The 20,238-nt window shown below is 39.8% G+C and overlaps 1 protein-coding gene across 2 annotated transcripts in view; it reads left to right on the top strand.

The window, feature by feature from the left end:
• Positions 1-20,238, top strand: part of PRICKLE3 (prickle planar cell polarity protein 3) — a 1,188,758-nt gene that overhangs the window by 902,268 nt on the left and 266,252 nt on the right. For both annotated transcript variants that reach the window (XM_044080198.1, XM_044080197.1), the window contains one exon: positions 9,870-10,053. In XM_044080198.1, coding sequence (XP_043936133.1) covers positions 9,870-10,053 — 184 coding nt within the window. The remainder of the gene's footprint in view (positions 1-9,869; positions 10,054-20,238) is intronic.

The raw sequence follows: 20,238 nt of genomic DNA, 5'->3' as shown, positions 1-20,238 counted from the left end.
CAGAAATGCATGTAGATTCTCTAATTTTGTCAGCTGCTCAAGTTAACAGTGCTCATATTAAAATGGTGTCCCTTCTTTGACTGGTTCCCAGCTGTATTGTCTGGCAATTTTATATTTTTGCATCACATTTTTGGTCTGTTTTTCATAAAATTGCAGTTTTCTGGCAAATTAGTGGCAAATCATTAAAGACTGAAGTTAGAAAATAATGGCAGACATTTGAGTTTCAGATTTTATACCTTTCAGAAAATTCGTACTAATGCAAGACCTACTACTATTCTGTTATCTTTCTAAATTTATAAGAGCAATATTTAAAAAAAATGTTTTGGATGAGAAGATTGCCTTTCACTGCCACACCTGAAGATGTTTTGACATTTTTGGGCCCAGAGTGCCCTGTTACAGGTGGGAAGGGAAGGACTATTGTTTGTAAAATACCCAGACAGAAGGCCCACCGGAGATGCCTTTGTTTTGTTCGCCTGTGAGGACTAGGCACAAAACGCACTTAAAAAACACAAGGAGATCTTGGGGAAACGTTACATTGAACTGTTCAGAAGCACAGCTGCAGAGGTTCAGCAGGTTGGTGCTTTTATCAGCAGTACATTTTCCTAAAGCTTTTCCCCTTGTTAGATGTAAATACGAGTACAATTCATTTTCTTGGAGAGATGGATGTTCTTCGTGTTTCACTGTTGCAGTCATTACATTGGGTTATCTGCCTGCAGGTGGCCCCTGGCCGACCTGGATATCAGGGTCTTGGATTCCTGTGTCGGATGCTGTCTCTTCTTCCGTGGCGTCGGGTCATCAGGGGTATGGAACATGCAGCCAATGCCATCGCATCTGTCTCTCTTGCCATACGGTAGCAAAAGCAGTTCGCAAGTGCCAGTCGGCCGACTCCTGAAATTTTCGTTTTCAAGTTTCAGAACCAAGGTCTTCAAAAAAGCTAAGTACCCCATTGGGGATCCTTTTTCTTGCTCTTAACTGATTTGTATTACCTGTGGAAAGCAAATACCTCAAAGATTTTCATTCATACTGCATTTCTTGCTTAGGCCCAGACCACAACGTCCCTTGCTGTCAGTTTTAGGCCTTATTCAACCCCCGGACAATCTGTCATCTGTTTCTTTTTGCAGCAAATTATTTCGGTACTCAGTTTAACTGTCCAGAAATGGCTTTGGTAAGCCATCTGACTACCAACATTCTGAAAAAATGGAAAGATAAAGTCAGAGACAGACTGCATAGGTCCAAAGCTGCCAACGACGCTTCATTTCACCGGTACTCAGTGGGGCACTTTCACAGCCCCTGATACCCACTACTTCAGATTCACAGGCCTCTACTGAGTCCCATTTGGAGTCCGGTATTCCGCGAGATGCTTCTTCAACTATGGAACCTGCAAATGTCTTTACCTTGGAAGGGTCTGGAGCTGCTGTGCATGCACCAGCTTCTGAGAGTGTATTCAGGCCTACTGACTTGCATTTCAAACAGACGCCATCATCTTCTTCAAGGCCTAAAACTCGATCCACGCCTGGAAAACTGATGTCCAAACCACATGGTCAGGCCCATGTGCCTAAAAATGGCTGAAGACCTTATTACTTTAATTAGTGGAGGCCAGCCTTCACCCTCTGAGACCTAGAACTGATTTTCCTTCTGATTCTTCTGGTCAGGATTCTGAAATTTCTGTATCTTCTGATTATCAGGATTTGCCCTTATCTACCTATGAGGATTCTGATGCAAAGGATTCCAAGTTGATAAACATACATTGCAGTGTAGTTTTGACTCTTTAGAAGTATCTTGCAGGGCTGCTGTCACTGGGTCTGTACTTAAAAAGCATGTTTGGCTTAAGGAGCAAAATTTGCCAGATCATGTCAAAGCTAAATTGCTGGATGCTCCCTTAAACCAAGACCACCTGTTTGGCCACAAAGCAGACGTCCTTAAAAAGATGGAGGAAAAAGCTAAAGCTATGCAAACTGTTAAAGATTTCCGGCAAGTACAGCCTCCTAGATTTAGCAGGCATTGGTGTTCTAAGAATTGGTCCTTTCCTGTCTCTTCCAAGCCTTCTTAGTCCAAACCCAGGAACAGCAGACCACCTAGGCTACAGTCTCAAAGTACTCACAGGCCTAAGCAGGAGCTGGAAGTAGTAAGACACCCCCCTATGGAAAAATGTCACAATTACTTCACCTTAAACCTTCCAAGCCCTGCTCAACTGCCTGATCCCTTACGGGAAAAGATCACCCTGCATGCAAAAAACTGTGAACTCCTTACCAAGGACAAATGGGTTTTAAATATAGTTTTCCAAGGATACAGATTCCACTTCCACACCTTACCAACCCACAAACGGTTGGCCAGAACTGCCCCCAAATCAGTGGGCAGAGGCTCAACAGCAGGTTCTCTAAGTATCAGGGCCATTCAACCTGTCCCAGCAGAAGAAAGGGGACAAGGTTTAAGACTTTTCTTGATACCCAGAAAAGACTGCTCCTGGCATCCTATCCTGGACCTCTCTACTCTAAACACCTTTTTGGTAATCCCAAAATTCAAAATGCTAACACTTCAACAGCTGCTAGGCAAAGATGCCTCGTTGGCAACCTTAGACTTAAAGGAAGCTTACCTGCACATTCCAATAAGGGAATCTTGCAGGAAGTACCCACGCTTCAGAGCAGGCTTCATGCACCAAGTACCTACACTTCAGAGCAGGCTCCATGCACTATCAGTTCTTTGCACTTCCCTTTGGCTTATCTAGTGTGCCCTGGGTATTCACAAAGTGTCTAGCTCCAGTCATTGCATTTTGCAGGCAAAGAAATATTCAAATATACCCATACCTGGATGATTGTCTAATTCAGGCAGAAAGCCAGAACATGCTACTAAAACATCTGGCATTTGTAAATAAACTTCTAACCTCACTGGGGTACACCATAAACGAAAAGAAATCTCATCTAGTACCCTGCCAACAGATTGTATTCCTGGGAGCAAGCTTGAACACAACTTCCCAGATGACTTGCCTCACGCCAGAGAAACAAGTTTGACAGCCTATTTCAAACTACTGGCCACAAAGACACAGCTATTTGCAAGGAAAATACTGCAAGCTCTGGAGTTCATGGCCTCTTGCATTCTTCCTATTCTATATGCAAGACTGCATATGAGGAAACTACAATGGCATCTAAAAAGACTATGGCGTCAACATTCTCAGGACCTGGAATCAATGATTCCTATCATTCCTTGCATAAAGACAGTTCCTTTGGTGGGCAGAGGCCTGCTACCACAACAAAGGGCTCCCATTCACTCTACCCCCTGCCACCCAAACCCTAACATATGCATCAGACTATGCATGTGGGGGGGCTCACTTGTCAGGGCAGTGCATTCAGGACAAATGGAACCAAAGTCAGATGCACCTGCATATCAAGCAAAAAGAAATGTTAGCGGTACAGAATTCCCTGACAGCCTTCAAGGACCACATTCTTCCAGGGCAATTATTGGTAAAGACTGACAACACCACTGTTATGTGGTACATAAGCAGGGGAAACCCATTCATACCCTCTCTGCAGACTAGCCATGGCTCTGTGGAACACAGCCTTGAGCTACCAAGTGCACCTACAAGCTCAATTCCTGCCAGGCAAGCTAAATTCACTGGCAGATGACCTAAGCAGAAATCTCATGAACCCACATGAGTGGAAACTGGAACCAAAGATATTCAACCTTTTGAGAAACAAATGGGGGAATCCAGAGATAGACCTGTTTACCTTCCCTCAGAATTACCAATTGGACAAATTCTGCACAAGGACTTCCCACAGTCAAGCTTGGAAAGTGGATGCCTTGTCCCTCACCTGGGAAAGCCTCTCAGTTCATGCCTTTCCCCCTTTGCCTCTCCTCTCGAATGTTCTGCTAAAGATCAAACAGGACAAACCAAGGACAATACTGATTGCACCAGACTGGCCATGCCAACACTGGTACCCCCTCTTGCGCAGTATGTCACTGCTGGAACCATGGCACCTGCCTCAGACCCCTTCCCTGCTGTCCCAGCAAGAGGGCCAGATTCTGCACCCTCAGCTTCAAACCCTGAACCTTGCAGCCTGGCTAAATCCTTGAGGTCTCCAATAACATCCATCAGTAACCAGGTGCTAGATGTCATTCTGGAGGCAAGGAGGCCTAGTACGAGAAAATACTATGCTGAAAAATGGAAAAGATACTGTTCCTGGAACCAGACTCATGGGTACAACGGTACCCAGCTTACTGTATATTATTCAGTACTTAACAGAGATATGCTCCACAAGGGCTTTTCCTTCTTTTCAATCAAAACTCATGCCTCTGCCATTTCAGCTCATTATAATACTAAACCACCCCTCTTCTCTCACCCCCTGCTAAAGCAATTCCTCAGTGGGGCCAAAAATTTAAGACCACCCAGGAGAGCCCCTACTCCAGCCTGGGACCTTAACTTTGTATTGGAAAAGCTCACTCTACCTCCTTTTGAGCCAGCTGCAACTGCAGAGTTGAAATTCCTTTCTTGGAAAACCACCTTCCTTCTAGCCATCACTTCAGCAAGAAGAATGTCTGAATTGCAGGCCGTCATGGCAGTAGAGCCCTTCATCATCTTCCATGCAGACAGGGTGTCCCTCAGGACCAGTTCTTCCTTTATGCCCAAGATGGTGTTTAGTGCCTACTTTTTTTCCCAAATCCACAAAACAAAGGAGAACGAATACTGCACTCTTTGGACATGCGCAGGCTACATAGATTTTATTTGGACAAGACTAAGCCTCTCAAAATCTGAACAGCTGCTAGTTGGTTTTGCTGCAGGGGCAGAGGCGAAGGCCATTTCAAAGCAAACTATTTCTAAGTGGATAGCCCATTGCATTCATTTATCCTATAAGCACCATGGAAAACCTACCCCACAGGGGACAAGATCACATTCCACCAGGGCTGCATCTACCTCTACAGCCTTTCTTAGAGGTGTTCCTACCAGGGACATCCTAGAAGCTGCTACCTGGAGCTCTGTTCATACCTTCACCAAGCATTACCACATGCCTAGTTTTTCTAAATCCAGAGTTGGTTTTGCCACTGCAATTTTGCCGGGCTTAATAGCTGGTCCTAATGCTCTCTAACTTCCTCCTCCCTACCTTTGCTTGGGAATGTAATGATTGCAACAGTGAAATGCAAAGAACATAGTACAGATGTATGCACTTACAATAAATGTAGATGTTCAAGTGTATTCACTGTTGCAGTCCTGGTTACCCTCCCTCCAGCCCACTCATTTATCTTGGCTATACTTTTCTTCTTGTTTAGTGTATTTCAGCTTTCTGATGTATTTGCTTTTTGTTGGAGGTGTAACCTAACATAATTGCTTTCCATTATGGGGGCACCTGACATCTGGGGCAAGAAAGATTGATGTGGTGTCGTCAGCTGCATGTTTTGTACCCCTGGTGACCTGGCTTCGTGGAAGAGGAGATGGTGTCCAACTCGGAAGTCTGGAACTCTGGTATTCAGGCCGGCTGGGGGGCTGCTGCAGGCAGATAGCCCAAATGTAATGACTGCAACAGTGAATACACTTTAACATCTACATTTATGGTAAGTGTACACAACTGTACTTTCTCATGCAAGTATTCCTTGGAGGGGGGGGGGGTGGTTCTGAAATTGGGGCTACAGGTTAACTTTGAGTAAATTTTGGTTTTCTTTGTGGAAGTGTACAGAGCTTGCTTACCAATTTTTAAGACAAGGTAAATTGTTAAACTGTTGTCATTTCACATCTGTATATGGATCCCAATCATACCTCTCAACTGTCCAGGTTTTTGTCTCATGTCTTTAGTCTGTTCTTCAAAATATTTGAGGTTGTCTGGCAAATTATTAGTTTGATGTCCCTAAATGTAAATAATGAGATGGAGTGGGAGAGTGGCATAATGGTTTAGGTGTTTACCTTACAGACACAAGGCACAGGGTTTGATTCTCACATGGGGTAGTTGGCTAGGCTTAAAATGACCCACAAAGGCAGGTAGCCTAGTGCTAATCTATGACAATAAGCTCTGTAGCACGTGTGATAACTGCGCAACACTGTAGTACAAATAACTAGATAGTTAGGAGTTCTAATGTCAATACTAACGTGTGTGTGTGTGTGTGTGTGTGTGTGTGTGTGTGTGTGTGTGTGTGTGTGTGTGTGTGGTTTTACTCACCTATGAACATGTATAAGAGATCTAGGGACACAGGTAGATAGCAGCTCAATAGGGGCACAAGGAACTAATGTCCGGCAACAGGATGACTGGGAATGTTCTTGGGCTAGGCTTGTACTGGCTCCAGGGCCATTATCCTAGTACTCAACTATGAACCTATGTTTGAGTTTCAAACTTCATATTATTCAGAAAATATATAATTCAAAACCCATTATTCTAACAACTTTCTAAATTATATGAGAAGTTTTTTTTAAATTGTTTCAATATTTTTGGGCCTTTGTCCCCCATTATTTCTGGCTTTGTCTAATTTTTGAGTTGAACGGTTGAGAGAGATTATCAGTGTTTGCTGTTTTCATCAATTAACAGCAAGTAGGCTGAGTGCTTTGGTGAACTTACAAATGGTGTAGACTCATTATATTCAAAATAATACTTGTTTAAACAACTTCTGATACTAAAATTAGTTAATTGAAGATGGTCTTCTCTAGGAGTCCGTAGAAGACTTTTCTGCAATATAGGAAGTTTCCTAAATTTAGCAAAATGTTACTGTTGGCAATGTCCTGGAGACCTTGAGCTTGTTATATTGAGTGTTTGGTTTGCAGTTTAGCTCTCTGTACATTCAGAGGCTGGTCCTGGTGTGTGGTTACTTTGTACTAACTGGTGTGACTGGAGAGACTGCTGTCCACCACTAAAATGAGGTGGATGCAAGAGTCAAATTGCCATTTTAAGCTACATTCAGTTGCCTTAACTAATTCTGAAATAAAAAGTAATGGGGGAGATTCTCTCCAGTGTTGGGCATTAATCACGGTTTAAGAATGAATGACATTAATGGTAGCTCACTGAACACTGAAGGCATTATAAGAGATCTGGGGACACAGGTTGACAGCAACCTCTCCTTTGACCACCACATTGCCACTGTGGTCAGAAAGTCCTGTGTGGCACATCTTATTACCAAGGGTTTTGCATCCAGGAAGGAAAAGGTAATCATCTCTCTCTACTCTTCCTTCATTAGACCAGTCAGAGTATAATGCCCCATTTGGCATGTACCTCACTAAACACCTGAATTAGCTGGACAGGCCACAAAAGTACCTCACAAAGAGGAGCCTAGGCATTAAACACATGCCCTACATGGACAGACTAAAAAAAACTCCAGCTTTTCTCTGTCTCATATAGTCTATTAAGAGGCGATCTCTGCTTGACTTACAAAGCCATGTCTGACCCAGCCCTGTTACAAATTTACACCTAAAGAAATCCCAATCCCTCCACACCACATGATCCAGGGACCTCAATCTCATTACCACAAGACCCCAGAAAATTTACCCGGGGGATCACTGCAGTGGTTCTGCTGGACAGTGGCACAGGTAACTAATGCCTCTCCTGGACAGAGGCACAGGGAACTAATTTAAGGAAGTGGCGAAAGCCAACACATTCTGGCTAGGCTTATAAATGCTCTTGGGCAGATAGCCTAGTACTTGCCTATGAACAGGCAACAGAACATGATGGAGGGACAGGTTCATAACCCACAGACTGTCCATGCTCTGGAATAGACTTCCCACATGTGTCAAACAGAGAGCACTTCACTGGTCTTTTTCAAGAGAATCTTGATGAGTGGATAGGAAATAGAAAGTTCACCCCGGGGATCACTCCAGTGGCTCTTCTTGACGGAGGCACCAAGAACTAACAGCGCCATGATGGCAGGGCACTTCTATGGGCTAGGCTTGTAAATGCTCCAGGGCCATTGGCCTAGTACACACCTATAAACCTATGTCTTTATTTTTGGGCCTTTGCCTCAGTTTTATTTATGGGTTTGTTGCTCTAAGAGGTTGAGAGGTATGTGTGTGTGTGTGTGTGTGTGTGTGTGTGTGTGTGTGTGGTAGGTAGCATACCTCTCAACTGTCCAAATTTTGCAGAATGTCCAGATTTTTGCCCCATATGTTTTGTCTGTTCCTCATAAATTTTGTGATTTTCTAGAAAATCATTGAAGGCTGAAGTTGCTAAATAATGACACATTTGAGTTTCAGACTTCATGTCCTTTAGAAAAATTCATACTAGCACAAATCCTGTTATTCTAGCAACTTTCTAAGTTCACGAGAGCATTATTTAATATCTGTCCCTGTTTATTTTAGGCTTTGTCCATATTTCTTGCACTAAGAGGTATGTGAGGTGTGTGTGTGTGTGTGAATGAAACACCCTAGTTAGGGGTAGCAGGTGGTTAGTAATTTACTCAAGCTCAAAACCTGTACCTTAGTTACAGAAAACAAAAGCATGAATCCTCTACCCCAACTACCATGCTGCATTTTTCAAAGAACTGACTTTCAGGTTCATTTTCAATTCAAGGAACCGAGTTTGAGTGAATCTATATTATATTACTGAAGAGGCATTACAGCGAATGCTTCTTCATCGATACTAAAAGAGCGAACTGTGAATTACGAGAATGGCCGTAGCTTGGCTGGGGAGGGGGGTTAGCAATTTGAGAGCTGTGAGTACAAATTTGAAAATCCTAGCTACACCCCTGCCTGGTGTCAAAGTCATGGTCTCAAGCTAAATGCCAAAAAATGCATAGTCATACCATTTGGTAAAAACAAAACACCCATGAATTACCACATAGGTAGCAGCACCCTTAATACAGAAGAGGTAATAAGTGATCTGGGGACCCAGGTAGATAGTAATCTCTCCTTTGGCAATCATATTGCCAGAGTAGTTAGGAAATCCTTCTATGTAGTCCATCTAATTACTAAAGGGTTTGGATCTAGAAATAAAGAGATTATAGTGCCCCTCTACTCGTCACTCATCAGACCCATCATAGAGTACAATGCCCCATTTGGGATGTACCTCACAAGACACTTCCAACAGCTGGAAAGACCACAAAAGTACCTCACCAAGAGAATTACTGGTTTCATACATATGTCCTATGCAGCCTGACTGGAAAAACTCCAGCTGTACTCAGTGGCATATCGCTTACTCAGAGGTGATTTCTGCCTGACTTGCAAAGCCATGTCCAAGTCAGAATTGATGGGCATGCTCCACCTAAAGAAATACAAGTCACTCAGAGCCACTCACTCTAGTGAGCTAAACCTCGCCACAACAATAAATAGAACATGCTGGAGGGATAGATTCCTGTCACAGAGACTCCCCATGCTTTGGAGCAAAATTCCAAATTACATCAGGCAGAGCCCCTCACTAACACTCTTCAAGAGAAACCTTGATGAGTGGATGGGTAACAGAAAATACACCCCTGGGATCACTTCATTGGCTCTTCTTGACAGAGACTCAGTTAATTAATCAATGGGGTGGCGAAAGCGGACACACACTGGCTAGGCTTATAAATGCCCTCGGGCAGATAGCCTAGTACCTACCTATGAGTGTATAGTAAATGTGCTTGGTAAAGTCTTTAAACTTTTTTTCGTGTTAAAGTCTTAAACGTTTGATAATTTTAGTGTCTTTATCAAAGCTTTAAAATACTTGTGCCTCCTCTGAAGTCTTTATGAATGTGAGAAGTGCTGAACTAGATCTGTTTCCACTGGGATGAGGAATTCTGTACAGCAACATGAGTGACATTAGAAAACTGTAGTCAAATATTTCAGTGTTATCAAATGCATGTATGCCCTAGATTGCTCTGAGAATGACCAGGTACAAGAAGTTATTTATGATGATATTATTGTTGAATTGAGAGGTGGAGCTATTTTTACTGAGGCAAACACAAATAAATTAATGTGTGCCATTCTTGTTTTGCAGGAAGATCTGCTTGCACTGTAAGTGCCCAAGGGAAGAGCACGCAGTAAATGCCATGCCTGGTGATTTGGAAAAAATGATGTGCAAATTGGTATCCGATTTTCAGCGGCACTCCATATCAGATGATGATTCTGGCTGTGCTTCTGAAGAATATGCCTGGGTACCACCTGGTATTAAGCCAGAACAGGTAGGAGCGTGGAGTTTTCATTGATAAATCCAGTGACGAGGTTAAGAATACTAGAATTTGTTAGTGTCTGTGTCAAGGACTGTAGACAAAAGGAGTCGATGCTTTATATGAAGCAGATAGGCTGAGAGCAAACCATTGCCTGTGAAGATTAACAGCATGTGGTAAGCTTTGCATTCCTTTCAGGCGACAGCAACTAAAGTTTCCAGTATATGAATAACGTAGATAATTTTTTGATGCATATAACCTGCATTATGAAGTGCAGCTGTAATGGTGTCATACTGGTGCCAAGTTCCACTTTGTGCAGTACTGTAAAGCAGAATTTCAATTCACCTGTTCCAGAGTCAGCCAGGAAAATGAGAGTGAATGGCCAAGGTCAGATAACTTGTTCTGGAGCAGGGAGATTTTTCTGTTCCACTACAGCATTACTGCCTCCTGGGCAAAATATTGCTGTGAGTGGTAGATGGAGACTGGTTGATGTGCATGTGTGTGTGTGCTCGCGTGTGTGTGTGTGTGTGTGTGTGTGTGTGTGTGTGTGTGTGTGTGTGTGTGTGTGTGTGTGTGTGTGTGTGTGTGTGTGTGTGTGTGTGTGTGTGTGTGTGTGTGTGCGTGTGTGCGCAAGTACACGTATGTCAAAGAGATACAGCATTATGGACTCTATTTCAGCAGTGCACTCGGCAGCTAGAAGTGGGAGCAAAATGTTAGGAGAAAATCTCCAGTCCTCAGAAAGATGATGGCCTAGTCCCTTGCTCTAGCCTCCATCTGTTGCCTATTGATAATAAGGAGAATTAATGTAAGAATGGCTAATGGACCAAACATGAAACACCGAATGTTCATAGCAGAGGAGTAGGGATAGAAATTAATACATAAAAATCCAAATCTTGGTCATAGTGCATGGTTCGTTTGAGCATTATAATTGTAACCCATTGCTACACCACTGAGAATGAAATTTCCAAGAGGCTTCCTTCTGTACTGAGAATCCCTGACAATAGGAGCAAATGACAAATTAGTACACAGCGTCTTCATTGTGACAGTTCATGTGGTTTATTTGGTGATTAACCAGCATGTGCTCTGTGGCCAGGTCGTATGTGGTACAAAGCCTGACAAAAGGATCTTTAGAGGTTCCTCCAAGAACCTTCTCAAGACAAAGGTGAGTCACCATACTTTGATGTGGTGGTGTGAATGTGTTATGTGGGTATATTGTATTTCATCAAAGAACCAGATTGTCAAAACCCTTATGGTCGAGATTATATAGCCAACTATGTAGCTCTTTAAACCAGTCTGACTGAGACTGGTACAGTGCAGATCAGGGAATTTGTCCTTTGCCCCTACTGTAGTGCAATCTCAGATTTGATATAAATAATTAGCAGGGGAGTGGAGGGTGCAGGGGGCTTGCCCCCCTTACAAAAACATGGTTTGTGTTGCTTGTAGTGGTTATTTGGCTTTATGTAGTTTTATCAACAAATTAAATTGTCAACCACATGGGTTTCAGCAATTTGGTTCTTTGATAAAATGAAATAGATCAGTGCTACATACACTTAGAGTAAATAGAAAATGTACAATGCAAAGACAGGTTTTTAATCAGACAGCCTTTAGTGGAAGTATAGAAGGAAATAAAAGGGCTCAAGATATATTGGAAAGCATTTATCATTGATAGACAATGGAGGTAAATGGCTATAGAAAAAAATTTCTGTGAATAATGCAAGTCTTCATAGAATGATTATTTTATGCAGCCATCATGACGTCAACCTCCACTAGTAATGAATTTATCACACTTGATTGTCTCCAGTCCTGGCTTGAACTTCTTTAGAGAAATTTATTGCTTACATGATTATCACGTGGTTTATGTTGTTGTTTCATTTTAATGTAAAACCTAATCCACTAAGACCATTCCACTAAATGGGTTCAAAAATGAATCTGGGGGGGTAGATACCCACACCCTTCCCATGTACAAAGAAGTCTTCACCTCTCACTTCCTCTTAAAAAATACAGCTTAATCTGAGGTTGTACAGCCTTGTAGCAAGTTAAAAATAATAAATAAATAAAATAAAACTCACCTTGCTAAAAGGAAGAGCTTAATGAACCAGACTTCACTTTAAAGTGAAGCAATGGTGCATACAAATGTTTGGCATAACTGATCTAGTGTAAAAGAGTCTGCAGTTCAGAACGGTGAAAAATTAAGCATCTACAATAATGACCTGGGTGTATTAGAAACAGGGTAGCAACACTCTTCTTCATATTTTGAGAGCACATCTTGCTGTTCATATAATTTTAACAGCTTAAAATAAAAAAGGTGAAATCACCGTGAAAAGTCATATGCTTAAACCATCAGAAAATATTTCCATACAAAACTGAGACCCTGAAGACCACTGTTATTTTTATTGTGGTGCTAAGACTACTTGAAAACTTCACTTGAGATTTTAAAGTAAGTTGTGACTTTGATTGGGTTATAGTTCAAATGCCATTCAATAATAGTGATGTACTATAGCATACAGTTTTCAGCATATTGCTGAATTCCATTATAAGTATCAGGACCACATAAGGATCCAGAGTCTCATAATAAAAATTAGTGCGTTTTTACCTATGCAATATTTTTGTTTTGTATGACTTGAAACATCATCCTTGTAATGTGGTACACACAAACAAAAAGCCACATACTGTGTGTCATTTGTAGGAACAAAACCTTGCTAACCGAACATGTTGGGTTTGGGGGGGTACATTGTAGAATTCATACTATTTGTCATATACATCTCCACAATTCATAGCTGCACCCCATCACTGACTCTCTCTCTCTCTCTCTCTCTCTCTCTCTCTATATATATATATTGGTCGAATTACACTTAGTCGAAAATGATACCAGGCATTGCACTTCACTGAAGGCTCACTTGACTGAAAGAATATTAAATAAGGGGGGTGTGGGGATCACAGCCCCCCACATTATGCCAATTGCTTTTACTAAAGATATATATATGAATGCATTTCTAATGGACACACCTTCTTATAATAGTCAATACATTAAAATTATGTGGGAGGGCTATGCCCCCACCCCCCATAAATAACACTAACAGAAGTTAAAGAGCAAATAAAAAATTTAAAAGATAATAAAGCTCCAGGACTGGATTTTTCCTGACTATATAATAAAGAAAATGATGAGTGCCTTCACTATGGTTAATCAAAAATGCATAACACCCCATCGAAGAAGTATTCAGTTATCTCTCCCCTTTTAAAACAAGGTAAGGACTCCAACTCTTGTGAATCATATTGGCCAATTTCTTTACTAAACATTGATTATTAAATTTTCATGACAATATTAGCTAATAGGATAAAGAAAATATTACCTAATCTAATACATAATGATCAGACAAAGTTCATTCTTCATAGAAAAGTACAAGATAACATTATTAAATTACTGTCATTACTAGACATAGCATGCACATACAAAAAACTAACTATTATCAGCCAAGACATAGAAAAGCCTTTTGATTCTGTTAGTTGGTCTTATCTACAAAGAATTCTGATTGGTTTTGAATTCTCCTCAGATTTTGTCAACTTATTAATGAAAATTTATAGTGCGGCACAAGCTTATGTGAAAATTAGACTGTGTCTATCCTCACCACTAGAAATCCTTAAGGGAACTAGACAAGGTTGTCCTTTGCCACCGTTATTGTTTGCTCTTGCAGTAGAACCTTTTGCTTACATATATCAGAAACAAGGAAAATATAAAAGGCTTTCAAGTTAATAAGGACTATTGTCCTAAGATACAATTATTTGCTGATGATATGTTGTTAACGTTGGGTGATATTGATGGTTCTTTGCATAATATTATAAATACCTTAAGCAAGATTGAAAGAATTTCAGGGCTTATATTTAATCATAATAAATCCAAAACATTACTAATTAACAAAAAGATCAACAAAAACCTAAGAGAAAATAGCCTGTTTAATTGGGAGAACAATGTATTAGAATATTTGGGTGTCAGTATAAAGAGTACATGGAATGAGTCTGTTAAACTAAACTACAATGATTTAATAACCACCATTAGAGAACTAATCAAAAGATGGAATGAAATATTCTTCATAATGGAGGATAGGCTCTCACTATAATTTTACCTAAAATTTTGTTTTATATACAGTCATTGGTACTAACCCCTCCCAAAAACTTATTTAAAACATCAGATTCCATGCTATTTAAATTTTTATGGTTCCCCGTAATACCTAGGATTGCATATAAATGGCACAATAGAGCTTGGAACAGTAATGGGATAGCATTCCCTAGCTTAGCTCTTTATTCCAAATCAGTTATAATTAAGGTAGTATTACATTGGATCTCACCTACCTATATATATGGCTGGAAAATAATACATGAGATTCATATAACTGATGTCAGATCTATAGAAAATCAATTTAAGGAACAATATGGAATAACTAGAGTTCATTGGCTTTTAAGTGAATTTTGTTTATTTAATAAGAAGTTTGATAATTTTTCTTATGGCATTAATCAAATATTGAATAACTTTAAAAATATAATTTATTGTAATTACAACATTAAACAATTCCTATTTCTTATATTCCCTATAGCATACTCCCCTGATTGCCTAGATTCTTTCAACATCAATGTGATGCAAAAATTAAAAGAAAATAACTTGATATTCTGGCTTCAGTTTATTGAAAATAAGAGTATTAAACCACTAAACTCTCTTCTATGTAGTTTTGATAATAGTCAATACAGTTGGTTGTTTATACACTCATTACGGCAGTTTATAGAAAAAAAAATGAGAGTATGAATCAACCTAGAGACTGAATCTATACCTAATTTGATCCAGCTTTTTATTAGGTGTCTTGAAAAGTCAGATGATCAAAAATTAAGTATCCCACCTATCTATAAGATGCTAAAAGAAGACACTCTAAAGTCTGACTCAAATTTTTGGAATTAGTATGTAAAGGTTAATGGAGAACAAATATCTGATGAATCCAAAAAACTGTTATTGAAATCTATGTCTGGTACCTCTTCTTCATTATATTGGAGATTGTATACATGGAAATTTATGAATAGGAGTTTCTGTACTCCATATAAAATAAATCTTATACTCAAAAACAGTGAAAGTAAATGTTGGAAATGTGATGAATTACTAGAGGCCAACTGGGTTCACATGTTCATTGAATGTAGAAATGTTCAATACTGGAAAGACTTCAAATATTTTGTAAAGGCTTTATGGTCTGATAACTGTCATATTTCTAATTCACTGATCCTGTTCAGTGTTCCTATACCTAATGTCATACTTAAATCTCAGATTCACTTACTCTGGTCAATTCTTGCAATTGCCAGAGAAGTTATTATTTTGAACTGGAAATTTAAACAAGATTTGATGTTTAAAGAATTTATTAATTTAGCAAATGTTGTTTGCAAAAAAGAACTGCAAACCATTTGTTATAGAACTCGTAACATTATGCATAAAAAAATAGCATGGCAAAAATTGGAAAACCTTTTGAACAAGTACTGATAACTTCTCATTGATAAAATGATTGTTTAGCATGGATGAATGTAAATATTGTAAATAGTTTTGTTATTGTGTACATTTGAATATGTTTATAATGAAAACAAAATAAAAATGTTTTTGGAAAAAAAAAAAAAGAAATAGTATCCTATTGCTCAAGTAGAAGTGTAAATTGACATACATGTTATACGGGAGGAATCACATATGTTGACACAACTTGGTTGGCAAAATAGCTTATCAGCAGATGTGCGAGGCTGCTGGGTTGGGGAATATGACTTTTTCCTGGTATTGTACAGTCTTGGAAGTTGGAATACTGGAGTAGCAAGGGGACAGAGTTATAGCTAACTTAACTAGTACCCAGTACTGGTCCCTGATACAACGCTCTAGCTCTTCTGTTCAAATGAAGAGCAAGAAAAAAAGGACATTGGTTTTGGCTGTAGAAAGCCTGTTGGCCCTGTATATCAATAGACTTCCTATTGCAGCCAAATCCATGCCCTCTCAGCTCTTCAAGTAAATAGCAAAAAAAAAAAAAAAGGAAAAAAGACTTCAACTTCTACTGTAGAAAGCTGCTTCCTACAGCTTGACCCCCCCCCCCCACCCCGTGAAGCACAGAAAAACATTTCTGTACCAGCATTTTGGTGCAGACAAAAACAATTGCACTAATGGAGGAATTCGCCATCACTCCCCCTAACACTTTGCTCCAATGGTGGCTTCCCCCTTCATCCTACCCTTGCTACTTTTCTAGCAGGGGGTGTAGGAGGGCACAGCCCCCTACATGGGGTGCAGGGGCACTTAATGTTAGTTGCATTTTCCAAGATTACTTATCGCAACATGTGCTGTTCAATATTATTTTTTTCCAGTTGTTTATGGTTGACATTAAGGGCAATTACTTTGTTGTGTTTTGATATTATATACGTGTATATATATATATATATATATATATATATATATATGTGTGTGTGTGTGTGTGTGTGTGTATATATATATATATATATATATATATATATATATATATATATAAAATATACACACACATATATATACACACACACACACACACACACATATATATATATATATATATATATATATATATATATATATATATACACACACACACATACACATACTCACAAACAAGGAGAGTGTGTTGAGCAGATGGAAACAGTACTTTGAGGGGTTGATGAATGAAGAGAATGAGAGGGAGAGAAGGTTGGATGATGTGGGGATAGTGAATCATGAAGTGCAATGAGGAAGTAAGGATAGCTATGAAGAGGATGAAGAATGGAAAGGCTGTTGGTCCAGATGACACACTTGTGGAAGCATGGAGGTGTTTAGGTGAAATGACAATGGAGTTTCTAACCAGATTGTTTAATGAAATCTTGGAAAGTGAGAGGATGCCTGAGGAATGGAGAAAAAGTGTTTTGGTACCGATTTTGAAGAATAAGGGTGATGTGCAGAGCTGTAGTAACTGCAGAGGGATTAAGCTGATCAGTCATAGCATGAAGTTATGGGAAAGAGTAGTGGAAGCTAGGTTAAGAAGGGACGTGTTGATTAGTGATCAGCAGTATGATTTCATGCCGGGAAAGAGCACTACAGATGCGATGTTTGCTCTGAGAGTGTTGATGGAGAAGTACAGAGAAAGTCAGAAGGAGTTACATTGTGTTTTTGTAGACTTAGAGAAAACATATGACAGGGTTCCTAGAGAGGAGTTGTGGCATTGTATGAGGAAGTCAGGCATGTCAGAGAAGTATGTAAGAGTGGTACAGGATATGTACGAGGGTAGTGTCACAGTGGTGAGAGTGACGGATGTGTTTAAAGTGGAGGTGGGATTACATCAAGGATCAGCTCTGAGTGATGGACAGGTTGACAGACGAGATCAGACAGGAGTCCCCATGGACTATGATGTTTGCAGATGACATTGTGATCTGTAGTGAGAGTAGGAAACAGGTAGATGAGACCCTGGAGAGATGGAGATATGCTCTAGAGAGAAGAGGAATGAAGGTCATCAGGACTAAGACAGAATATATGTGTGTGAATGAGAGGGAGGATAGAGGAATGGTGAGGATGCAAGGAGTAGAGCTGGTGAAGGTGGATGAGTTTAAATACTTGGGATCAATAGTTCAGAGTAATAGTGAGTGTGGAAGAGAGGTGAAGAAGAGAGTACAGGCAGGATGGAGTGGGTGGAGAAGAGTGTCAGGAGTGATTTGTGACAGACGAGTACCAGTAAGAGTGAAAGGGAAGGTCTACAAGAGGGTAGTGAGACCAGCTATGTTATATGGGTTGGAGACAGTGGCATTGACAAAAAGGCAGGTGTTAGAGCTGGATGTGGCAGAGTTAAAAATGTTAAGATTTGCACTGGGTGTGACGAGGTTGAATAGGATTAGGAATAAATATATTAGAGGGTCAGCCCAGGTTGGAAGGTTTGGAGACAAAGCCAGAGAGGCAAGATAACATTGGTTTGGACATGTGCTGAGTAGGGATGCTGAGTATATTGGGAAAAAGATGCTAAGGATGAAGCTACCAGTTAACAGGAAAAGAGGAAGGCCTAAGATAAGGTTTATGGATGTGGTGAGAGAGGACGTGCAGGTGGTTGATGTGACAGAGCAAGATGCAGAGGACATGAAGAAATGGAAACAGATGATCCGTTGTGGTGATCCCTAACGGGAACAGCCGAAAGAAGATGATATATATATATATATATATATATATATATATATATATATATATATATATATACATATACATATATATATATATATATATATATATATATGTATATGTATATGTGTGTGTGTGTGTGTGTGTGTGTGCGTGTGAGAGAGAGAGAGAAAGTGAGACTGTATTAGTGAGAGCAAGCTCGAATACTGAGCTATTGAATGTAATATAAAAAGAAGGAGAGAAGCCCAATCAGGGAACATTGGCCTTTTGTTGGAAAGAGAAAAGCAATCACATTGACGGTAGACATTGAATAAGAAGCTGGGAATCCAGAGGCACAGCTACCAACAAGGAGAGTTTTCCAGGAGGGAAATGTTACTTTCTGTTCATGTATGTAAGCCATGAGACTGCTTTTCTTGAAGGATCAAGACAAATTTTTGTTTGTATAAACTGCATTATTTTTATAAAGGCTGGTCTAAGCTGCTTTAATCTTAGACAAATGTTTACATGTATTATAAATGTTTAGATATGTCTGTGAGAATACATAATTCATACACATGAATGTACACATATGCATATGTCATCATCATCAGCCTCCTTTTTCCCATTTTTACAACATGGGACGGGGTATCGCCAACTATCTCAATTCAGTGCCACACTCCTGCCTTCTTCAACACTCATGCCTGTCTGTCGCAGATCTTCTTTCACGCACTCCAGCCACCTCTTTGCTGGATGTCCTCACTTCCTCTTACCTTCTTCCTGTCTGTCACAAATCTTCCTCAGTGGATTGTCTTCTGCTTTTCTACACATGCCCAAACCACCATAATCTGATCTCTTTGATCTTTTCTGGAATTGGAGCTACTTTGGCTTCTGCTCTTATGTCCTCATTTCTTTGTTTGTCCAACAGTGTACATCCTACCACCTTTCTCAGGCACTTCATTTCCATCACCTCTAGCTTCTTCAACTTTTCTGCCTTTACTGCCTAGATTTTTGTACCATACAGTAGTACTGGTCACACCACTGTCTTGTACACCTTACTTTTCAGCTTCTTTGGCATTCTTCTGTCATAGACTACACCTGGCACTATATGCCAGTTGACTGCAACCCCTCTGATTCTAGCTTTGACCTCTTCATTCAGACTACCCATCTCCGCAACCACCCCTCCCAGATACTTGAAGCTGTTTACCTGTTCCAGCATCTTCCCTTCTATCTCTATTCTCAGCTTCTTGTGATTTCCCCAATTTGCTGCCATTACCACTGTCTTATCTATGCTTAGTTTCATCCCAATGTGCATACAGATTTGCATTCCATTCTCCTATCATTTGCTGAAGTTCTAGCTCAGAGTCTGCTTGCATTGTCTGCATATAGCAGCTTTGTTGATCTGTCCCACATGTACACACATACATACATACATACACACATACACTTGCACATATAGTATTCATCTGTTTTAAGAATCAATTTTGCAATTATTTGTACAAAGTAATACTGTCTGTAGTTTTAAGTGTCTGTGATATAACTATGTATATCATATGGTATACAAATCCTGAATGTTTAGAAACACTTTATCAATATTAGCATCTGTATCAGATCAGTCTTTACTATTTAAGTCATAGCATGTTCTAAAATTATGCTGCAACTATTTTGGATGTGTATTTTTCTCTTATTGAACTCTTGTAGTTGTGAATCATATGCTGTATCCTGCAAGTGCATCATCTCTTGGGATTCTGTGATCACACAGTGCAGCAATTTTGTTGTGCCATTATCTTGTTATGAAACCAATCTTGTTTTATATAAATGCCTTGTTTTAACAGTGTAAGGTTCTCCTGCCTTGTCTGAGCTTCTTGCCAAACTTTGACATGTTATATACTTGACAGTTCTTTGCAGTCATCATAGTCTGATAAGATATTTCTGGACAAAATATTATGTCTTGTGTTCTTTCTTTACACTTCAGTTTTCCAAGATGTGCTTTCTGGAGTCTCAGCAGCATTAATTCCTAAGAGGGTGTAGTTACTGTTTGTGATTTAAATAAAAGA

This window comes from Protopterus annectens, chromosome 8.part0 (genome assembly GCF_019279795.1).
Source record: "Protopterus annectens isolate FY-2018-M chromosome 8.part0, PAN1.0, whole genome shotgun sequence".
In the NCBI taxonomy this organism is placed as follows: domain Eukaryota; kingdom Metazoa; phylum Chordata; order Ceratodontiformes; family Protopteridae; genus Protopterus; species Protopterus annectens.
The sequence above is the reverse complement of the archived record's forward strand: the minus strand, read 5'-3'. Positions and strand labels throughout refer to the sequence as shown.